This window comes from Drosophila persimilis, unplaced genomic scaffold, assembly GCF_003286085.1.
Source record: "Drosophila persimilis strain 14011-0111.01,24,50 unplaced genomic scaffold, DperRS2 tig00000841-arrow-arrow-pilon, whole genome shotgun sequence".
Taxonomy (NCBI): Eukaryota; Metazoa; Arthropoda; class Insecta; order Diptera; family Drosophilidae; genus Drosophila; species Drosophila persimilis.
This window is the reverse complement of record NW_020825361.1, coordinates 911217-921738: the sequence shown is the minus strand read 5'-3', so window position 1 is coordinate 921738 and position 10522 is coordinate 911217. Positions and strand designations below refer to the sequence as shown.

Below are 10522 nucleotides of genomic sequence, written 5' to 3'. Positions count from 1 at the left end.
CAGTAATGATTTATTTTTTTGTCAGGAAAAAAGGTTTATAGTCAGTGATCGTCAACGAAATAGTTGATTCTGGTTTTGCAATCTATAGCTGATGTTGCATCTTCCGAAAAATTCTTAAATTTATAAAGATATTCACATGAAGTACACATCCAAAAGGGGATCTCATTTGACAAGAATTCTGTTTACCAAGAATCCGTTTAAGTGTAAAAAGATACCTGTGCCAAAAATCTAGAGCAAAGCACCAGAATTTCGGGACAGACTCAGCGGAAATCAGAAGTATTTGAGAGTTGCCCACGTGGCCACCTTCCGAATGAAATTCAAGAGGCAACTTTTGTGGCTTTCACTGTTCCAAATGCCGCATGGATTTGAGTGTAGCGTACTCGAAAGATTCAAAAGTTATTAAAGCGTAGACTCGACTCTCGGATGCGTATATTGTTTTAAGCTTTGGCGCTAGATTCACACTATAAAAAAATTAGTTGTGCCCCTTCTTTTGTTGCTACGCTCGCATTTAGCTTATTATTTTTATGATTTTTGGGTTTTTGGTTTTGTTTTTGTTTTTGCTTTGTTTTGTTTCATTGTTGCCTGGCTATTTGCCGGGTTCAATGACTAATTTATGAAAGTTGGCCTGACTTGACTCTTATGCCTTCTGCCGCCTGCTCCATCAGATTTTTAGCTGGAGGGGAGAACTACTGGTACTCGTACGACCGGAAACCAAAGTGGTTCACTCGGTTGGGGTTGGGGTTGGGGTGGGGTAGAATCGCTATGGGTAAATAGCAGGCAAATAGCAGATACTTCCATCGAAATGCGTTCGCTGACAGGGCAAGATGCGGTCAGAACTTTCACCGACAAAGCAGCGCCGAACAGTCGAAGGATGTGCCTTCCAGGAAGAGGAGGATGTGCTCTGCTCTCGTTTTTCTTATTTGCCTGTGAAATATCGCGTTCACTTGTTGCGGTCGTAGGAGGAGGGCAAGGGCAAGGGCAAGGGAGTATCTGTTGAGGTTAACCGACATGCTAAACAGGTACAGCCGTGTGCCGACAAAGGAATCGCATCCAAGGATATCCGGCGGGGCCTACACCCAGCCCAACCCACACCACTTCACTCGCAATCCACGGGGCATTCTGGTCACCGACTTAACGCCTCTAATTGAGCCATAATGTCTTCGATATGGCCCAAATCTTTCCAACTGGGGCCTGTTTTGTGCGTGTGTGCGCCAACGTTGAAAGTAAATCAATTTTTATGTCGCACTTTGCAGTTAAACTGGGAATCATCTGGCCCCAGGAACAGGCACAGCCACAGCCACAGACACACACACAGCTACAAATGCAAAGATACAAAGATACAAAGCTTCGCGAGCCTCTTGTTACATTAAATATGCATCAAAAATTGATGATGATGCATTTTTAACGATTCGAGAAGATTTTTATGTCCCCAGGAATGCATTTGACAGAGCATCGAGCATCCGCTGATGTATTGCCCCAATACACATGTCCATCATTCCATCACATTCGACATCCCGGCATCGACACCCACCTCCACCTCCACCTCCATCTCCATCTCCGCGACATTCATCTCCATTTCCAATCTCCATCTACTCCCTCATGTATGGACTTGTTTGTCGCTTGTCTGCGCCTCAATTTGATTTTAATGGCCTTTTGATAAATTCCGTCCTCCTTCTCTGCGGAAGATCCGTGTGACCTGAGAGAGTATCTATATGCGTGTGTGTGTGCCCTTGCCCCCGGATAGTACATGTCATCAGCACTGGGCGGCGCCACCGGCGGCTCTCACACGCTGCGCGTTAGCCTGGACAGTTTGTAATTATTTTTGTGGCCAAATTGAATTGAATTAAAGCGAAGAAGTGAAGTGCACACGGAGAGCAATGGAAGAAACCAACAGAGAATGTTTCGCTTGAGAGCGGAATGGGTGGACTTGTGGATACCCTGGGAGAACAAATACTTCTTCGGGGTGGGAATGCAAATGGTAAAGGGAAAAATATATCTTGAAAGGGTAATGACTGTATTTTAGATGGGATCATGTGTGCCGTGCATTGGATGCATCATTCTTCAAAATTGAAGCCCTCTAAGCACCTTCTAGTCTAATATACCCCACTAAGATAATTGAAACTACCCCGCATAATGAAGCCCGAGTCGAGCGCAAATGAACAACGAACTTTTTGGCCACAGTTGAGTGATTCCTGGGTGTCGTCGTCATCATCGTCATCGTCTTTGGTCTTCTTCTGGTGCTGCTGTTGCTGTTGCTGTAGCTGTTGCTACTTCTACTGTACGCTGCTCATCGTCACCAGCCAGTGACGCCGTCTCCCACTTGCACCTGTAGCGGTGTTGCGGTGGTGCCACAACCACAACCACCATCGAAGTCGGTGTCGGGAGGCGAAGCCGAGAGTCGCTTGTCGCCCAAGTATCCACAGATACAGGGAACGCATCAGCATTCGTGGCCACTGTCACTGTCAAGCGTAATCATAATTTATTGTAATTATTTTGTATTATTTTTTAAAATTGTTTTAATGAGTCGTAGTCGTAGTCGCATCGCATTCGTTGTCGTTGTCGTTGTCGTTGTCGTCTTCGTTGTTGGCTCTGATCGTTTCGGCGTTTTACTTGATTTTCCAACTACGACGCCAACAACAACAACAACAACATCTTTGGAGACGCGATGTTCAGTTAATTTTACTCGTACTCGCAGTCACCTCGATCTAGCCGTAATTACATTATAGATATTTCTATGTTATGATTACCGTTGTCTGCCAACAACAACAACGAAAACAACAACTACGAGTAAGTGTACGAGTATCTTATGGCATTTTGTCAAACGAATAAATTTCATAATCGGAAGTGTTGGGTGGGCTGAAGTGCTTCGAGTGTTTCGGGGCTCCCATTATCCGGGCACTTTTAATGAGCCTCAATTATTGAAATTTCTCAAATGCAACGGCCCATCATGGAACGGGGATAGGTATGGGGACGGTGACGGTGCGCACTAGGAGATTTGTTGCGGTTATTTCCTTATACTAGTAGGTTTCGATGGGATTTATTCCGTATTTGTTGTTCACTGAGGGGCAATCCGTCGCCTGGAATCGGTAAAAGATTGCGCGATTAGTGTGATTGGTTTGAGGTGAGCAACTGTGGGAATTAGTTGGATGCTTTTTTTTTAGACGATTTTAAGGAGTGGATCGAATCTGGATCATATGTGGATCCTGTTCAAATGGGTTATCATGCTCCAGAAATAGACAATAGATAAAATAGATATGTACGTGTACGTGCCACACTGTTTTAATATGTGGATCGTATGTGGAACTTATTGAGAATTTTCATTCATATGATTTTAACGACCAAAAACTGAATCCCACACAAATTCAAACAATGTAAACCGTTAACAGATCACCATACATCACAGATTCATTGTGTGGAATGCATGCGATTCGTATTCCCATGTGTATCCCATTGTGGATGTTGCAACTGCCAGTCAGCGCTCGCTCGGGGATGCTGACGCTGTCGCTGTCGCTCTGAAATGCTGCCTCTGGCACCTGTTGATCTTATGCAAATACCAAATACCAAATAGTTCCACGCTTAACAATACGATCCCTGACAAAGTACACAACACCAACGATCTGTTGAGCTGTAGAGCCCGGCCACCGACAAATAGGAGTACACATTTGTATCTTTGATAAGCCAGCTCGCATTGCATTTGGTCGTTTATTGTTCTTGTTCTGTTGCACGAGTACGCGGACGTGTATTGTATCTCGCTCTTTCTCCAAAATTCATTTGTTTGAACTTTATCAGGCTGGGCTTGCGTGCATTGCGGGGGAGTTGTGCGGTCTGCGGTGTGCGGAGTGCGCTGTTCCAGCGGTTTGTTTGGTGTGCATGTGTATCTGAGCGACGATAAGATACGGATACATCAGCAACGAAAACGAAAACGAATCTCATTCTTTTCCTTTCTCGGTTGTTGTTTTTTTCGAGGGTTCAGCTACAGCTTCGGTTTCATCAGCAGACCACAGCATGCCAAAGCCATGAGGCTAATTTTCTGAGAATAATTTTGTGATTTGAGCGGTACGAGTATGAGTATGAGTAGTTGTTCCCTCTACATGCCTCTAGATGCCCCAAAGGGAAGTTGTCCCCACACAAATAGTAAATAATGGCATTTAACATTCGGAATCACAGAATTTTGTTGTTTGCATACCGATAAGGCATCATTCCTCAGGCCCAGAAAAACAAAAAAGTAGAAGCAGCAGAAGGAATTTTTCTATCGTCTTGACATGTGTCTGGGTACTGTTACGAGAGTCAATAAGATTAGCACCATCATCATCATCATCGCCAGGTTGTTCATTATTAGAAGTCATCATATATCTGGACGTATGTATGTACATTGAGATGTTTAGTCATATGATTGTACTTAAATAGGTCTGTACTTATGCATGAATGTTCACAAAAATAGTTCCATTATAGAATATGGATAAAAACTTCCCTGTTCAATATCCACAAATTGATAGTTCCTGCTGGATGACTTATAGTTGTTCCATGCTCAGAACCATACATTGATTTTACTCAATGTAATTGAAAACTAGTAATTGATTACTATTATTGATGGATAGTTAAACATGATCTTTTAAGTTTAAATATTAAGTTGTTCGATAGCTGATGAAATTGATATTGGAACTGTTATTAATTTATATTCCATAGTTGGTTTACTAATGAAATAATATGTTTTATTAACCGATGTTTCAAAGCATGCATCTGCCCTTACACCCTCAAAACGCACAGCATTCTCATATATTGTATGTATATACACATATGTACATATGTATGTACATACGTAGGTCTATATGTAGAGCTATATCTATGGCCAGTGCCAACGTCTTGCTGTTCATCATCAAAATCATGATTGTCGCCATCGTCGTCGTGCCCAGCTCATTATTTTTATGACTCTTTGTGCTGGGCCCCGTCTTCAGCACTCGGTTCTGGCTCTTCTCTGGGGCTCCTCTGCCATCCGCCATCCGCCATCTACCATGAACCATCTTCCAACCAACTTCCTTCTATCTGGCATTGCAAAGTGATCTAAATCTATTGACTGAACTCCCAGAGGGACAGAGAGATAGAGAGTGAGACGTGCAGATATACACCTGAGAACCGAGCAACAAGCGAGTGGATTGTTATAATTTTTATGATACTCGTACTTTTTGCTGCTGCCGCATTTCTGGCTAACTATTTATGCCACCAGCAAGACCATAAATATGTGCATGTGTGTACCCGTAGATACTCTCTGTTTTTTGTCTTCTCTCTTTTTATTGTTATTCATGCATAATGCCAAAAAAGATAAATAACAAATAAATTTCTTACTATGTTCTTTAAGCCATCTCTCTGCTAGTATTCTCCTCTCTCTCTCTCTCTCTCTCTCTCTCTCTCTCCAACTCCATCTCCATCTCCATCTCCGTCTCTTTGTTTCTGTTTCATTCTGTGGTAATTATTAATAAATGCCGCCACTGCCGCCTGCCCCTCGTTCCCTGCTCTCTAATAATATTCACGCTTCGCTTAACATTGAAGAAAACTTAAGACCCAGACTAAGTCAAGACGCTCTCTGGGTCTTGTAGGGGGATTGGAGCTGGCGACGGAGATGGAAACGGAGACCGAGTCTATCGCTGGGGACTGGGCCGTGCCCTTAGCGTTCCAACAGCCAAACAACCAAACAACCGACAACCAATTGTCTTTTGGCATATTTTCAAGTTGAACGCTCGGCAAGTTTTTTTTCCTTCTACCATTTCTAGAGATTTTCTAGTGCGATTAAGCGAAAAACGAAACGGTCTCATAAAAAATATTCCTCTCTCTCTCTTTCTGTCTTCTTTGTGTGTGTGTGTGTGTTTGTGCTTTGCAAATACATAGATACTAAAGAATCGGTGGGATGAGGAGAAAATGGTGGCTGTTGGGGCTGTTGGGATCGGCAATCAAATTGCAGCTTTGTGTCTTGGCAAAGTTCAATGGCAAAAGTGTGAAATTCGATGGCGACCGTGGATGCTATTTCAAGTGGAACGTGGGTGGAAGCTAATTCAAGCATTAATTTATCCAAGTCGATTGTTTGATGTAATATAAAAGATTTTAAAGAGGCCTCTAGAGCCTATTTGTCATGTGGAACCTAGGTGGAAAGTGAAATCAGAAGCTAGAGATCTTCGCTTTCTGGGATACGGGCTATTTCATAAACGAAAATTCCAAAATTATCCATTAAATATGAAGCACAGTGGCTGTGGAACTCATGTGTAGCCAAAAAAAAAAAAAAAATCAAAGAAATCGTTAATTTATTCAAACACATCCTGCTACTCCTCCAGTGCTGCGGCTGCTGTCAAATTTTCGCAATACTCCCATAACCCATTCGGAGCCATTCACTCGCTCATTCATTCATTCGTTCCACACACATATGTATGTACATATGTGGACGGGTCGAACCCTCGATTGGGATCGGCATTGGCATCGCCCTCGCCCATTGCCATTGCCATCAGAGAACTGCTTTGCATATTGACATCATCATTTTGGCAGAGACGACAAACTGTCAAACAAAACAATTGCTGTCAAATTTACTACAATGAGCGTACGCTGAAAGCCGGCACAGCAACAGCAACAGCAACAACGGGACAAAAAATGGAGCTGTCAAAGTTTTTATGGCAGGCCAAGAAGCAATTTCAACATATCAATAAATTTTTGACAATTCCCGAAGACACACCGAACCGCACAGAGGATGGGAAGGACAGAAACAGAATGAAACGAAACGAAACGAACCGAACGAAAGGACAGGAAAGAAATACCAGGGAACACCTTTTCAATAAATTTGCTACAACTGTCAGCGAAACAATGTCATTGTCACGACGCCCTCACCCATACCCATCTCCATCTGCAACTCCTTCTTATTCCACTTCCAATTCCAACTTGAACCTCACCCTTGCCCACTCGGCATTGACTGTCGCGAAGGAAGCGACCTATAAACCTGTCACAGGACCCAGGCGCATTCAATTGGAGGCGAACAAGGAGCAGGGAAGAACCGGAGAACAGGGAAAAGGGAACAACAATGACAACGACGACATTATTGTCGCTAAACAAACGATCAAATGGCAATTTAAAAGTTTTTATTTAACACTAAATCACCCACACCACCACCAACATTTCCACTGGCATCGCCACCACCAATGAGCCACCCAACCGCCGCCACCTGACATTCGCTTTCTTTTTCAATTTCGAACCCTTTCGGCTTCTCCAACCCCGTAACCCCAACCCCAACCCCAACCCATCTCAACCCTTGCGCGATTTTCAATAACTTCTCTAGTGAAAGCAGCGAACAAAAGGCGCAAAACTTTACCGACTTAAATTATGGGCTTGTTCTTGCTGTTGGTAGGACGAGTACTCCTGCCCCTGCCCCCTGCCCCCTGCCTTCCACAGCTGCCTCTTATTTTTCCTATATTTTTTCCTTCTCGACTTGTGTTGACTCCTTTTTCTTTTTTTTTTCTTCGGTTGCCCGCCAAACCCATCGACTGCCTGACTTTTGACTCCCCATGGAATTTAGCGCTGTTGTTTTGTTGTTCTGTCGTTGCATGCATGAAAAAATGTTTGACATAAGCAGGCGCATGCCACGGCTGGAGGGAGGAGAGCGCTGAGTCTTGAATCGTGGGGATATGGCTAAGAACTTCTACGAATATTGGTATTGGCAGACGAGCAGTGCTTTAAGTGGAAATCATTTGACGCGGGGTTAAATGCCAGCTTAAGGGTTTTGATTGCACAACAGCGAGAGAAAGGCAGCTGCTGATTGAAGTGATGACCTCAAAAGGGATTTTGGATGTCTTCTACCGCATCAGAGGAAGGTCCTCAATAGGTTGTTTTAGATACGTATGCTTTCTGACTTTAAGTAAGATCTAGTCATGAGACCATGACGACAAGCAGCTTCTTGAACGAGTCTTTCGTTTCTACATGAACAGTCTATTAAAAAAAATTCCATATAAACGATCCATGTCAATAGTACTTTACAATTTATATAGCTCGAATAAATATATAATTGTGTTTTAGCAAGAGCCTAGAAGGACGTTGCCTAAACGGAAGGGCCGAAAAGGGTTTTGCATAAAAGAACTTTGAATAAAGTGAATGGACCAGGACGCCTACTTCCAGGGCTGTTTCAATGCCTGGCGTTGGCCGCGCTCCTCAAGACGCTTGTTAAAGAAAGCAATGGTCAGGTTGCGTTTGGCCGGGGTGAGCGTCGTCTTTGAGTTATTGTTGGAGGTCGGTTTCGGACCCAGGCATGCAAGGCTGCCCAGGCTGCTGCCCACGCGTACAAAACGTGAACGTTGGCGACGAATGCTAGTTTGCGACTTGACTCCCGAGTGGGCTGTAGATCCACCCAAACGTCCAGCAGGGAGCGCGAGCGGAGCAGGTGGGCGTTTGCCGAGGCACTTGGCCGGGGAGCTCAGTGGAGATGTGCGCGACTTCCCGACACTCGCCTCCGCTGTGTCCTGTGGCAGCTTGGCAGCATTGCGACGTCGCTGGCTGCCGGACTTGATGCGCTCCGGCTCGTCGATAGCCTCCTCTCGCTTCAGATCACGGATGAGGCGCGCCTGCAGCCGATTGTAGCGAGATCGCTTGGTGGTCAACGTCTTGGTCTTGATCAAGGGCTTTGGGGCTGCTCGTATGGTGGCTGCCGGTGACTTCTTCCTGTTCTTCGATTTAATATTGAAATTAACCTTGGCATTGATGAGTTCCTTGCTCTGGGGTTTCTTCTTGGTTATTGACTTTTTGATGGAGGTACGACTGGCGAGAGGTCTCGCCTTCCTGTTGGGCGATCCTTTGGAGACGCCTCGGGAGAGCGGCTTTTTACGATTTCCCTTGACGCGCTGCTGAGGGGCGCCAGTGCCGGCCCCGCCCTTGAACTGGTACGGCGTGTACCAAGGAAAGACGACGCTCTTGATCTGCTTTGTCACATGGGAGTCCACTTTGCTCTGTCCGTGGATGGCCGTCTCAATCTTTGGCTCCTGTGGCGACTTCTCTTTTACAAAGCCTCCGGTCAGGCGAACTAAGCGCTTCGAATGATGCGACTTGGTGCGCCGCACCAGCCAGGGTCTCGAGTAGGTGCGTTGCAGCAATGGAGTCTTCGTGCCGACCTTTGACGTTAACTTGGCCTTTTTCGAGGGGAGCTTGGTCGACGGAATTTCGGCCTTCGGCTTCTTCTTGTGGCTTCTGGCTGAGGCCGGGGGCGGATGATGGGAGGCCCCGGCTGGCAGATCGTAGTTCCATGAAACCTTACACCGAGCCTTGTCGCCTTGGGTGTTGATTCGCTGCGGCGACTTCTTCGATGGGGGAGCCGATGCTGCCGGCTCGGACTTGACCTCGTCTTTTTCATGAGTCCTTGCCGAGAGTGTCCCCTTGACGGAGCGGTTCTTCTTAAAGGCACGCGAGGCTCCGCGTGGACGCTTGGAAACCTTCAGTAGGATGTCCCTGCGGTCGACAGGCAAGTGCGAATCATCGATGATGACTCCGTTGAGGCTTCGACTCCCCTCATCGTTCAGATGAAAGACAGATATGGGGCTCTCGAATCGTTTGATCGTGGAGGACCATGCCTTGCGGGGAAGCTGCTTCTTAGAACGCGTCGACTTATTGGTCAGCAGCTTATCCAGACGCGTCAGACCCACCCCACACGAGCGGGTCATGCCTGAGGGCCTGTATGGCAGCATCTTTGGCTTCGTCTTCGTCTTCTGGGGCATCTCCGTGATGACCCCTGGGGTCGCCTTCTGCTGGACGAGATCGTCAAAAGCCTCTTTGGACTGGGCAATAAGCTCGGTAAAGTTGATGTGATCCGGCCGGGCGAAGTACATGTGCCCCTTGAAGTCGGCTACCTCGCCGAGGCTGTGACGCTCGGCGATCACCTGCGCCACCACCCGCTTCATGGTGGCCCGATTGAGCTGCTCCAGGTGGTTGGCCACGTTCTTGGCCAGGGCTTTGAGGGCCCCACCTGAGCCGCCGATTTGCGGCGAGCTCCACACTGACTTCTCCACGAGCCGCGGGGCGGCTACCATGCTGAGGTCCTGCTCTGAGAATCTTGTGCCGAATGCATGTTGTACTTTTGCCAAAACATTTTTTGTGTGATTTTGATTTCGGTGCAGCTTTTCCGAACATGACTGGACAGTCATTTTCTTAGATTTTACCAAATTTTTTGTAGTGTTTTTCTTCATTTTCTGCACATTTGTGTGTAAATTTTTGTAAATATTAAATGCGGAACAGGTTGGGGATAGTTTTACATCCAGCAAAATACGACAACTGTATAATGTGTCTAAGGTCAGTGCCTGCTGAGATATTGCTTTTTTCTTTCGAATGGGGGATATTCCTGAGTGATCTGTGAAGGACCATTAGGATGTACCTAGGTCTTGAGGCAGCTGCCTACGCTCCTGAGCTCTGAGCTCGGAGCTCTGCAGCTGCAGCCCCAGTAGCCACGTGCTAAGGGCCTTTCCTTATCAATGGGCCGGGGCAATCAAGCGGCAGGAAAACACCGTCCTCG

At 46.0% G+C, this 10522-nt stretch overlaps 1 protein-coding gene across 1 annotated transcript; it reads right to left on the bottom strand.

The window, feature by feature from the left end:
• Positions 1 to 8135: 8135 nt before the first annotated feature.
• LOC6597475 lies at positions 8136 to 10175 on the bottom strand. Its single transcript, XM_002022675.2, has one exon. It carries the CDS (start codon positions 10155 to 10157, stop codon positions 8136 to 8138), a length of 2022 nt encoding a protein of 673 aa, XP_002022711.2. The 5' UTR covers positions 10158 to 10175.
• Positions 10176 to 10522: the final 347 nt, after the last annotated feature.

Bases quoted from the DNA above. Each gene is read 5' to 3' on its own strand.
- LOC6597475 (XM_002022675.2), bottom strand. From the start codon at position 10,157: ATGACTGTCCAGTCATGTTCGGAAAAGCTGCACCGAAATCAAAATCAC.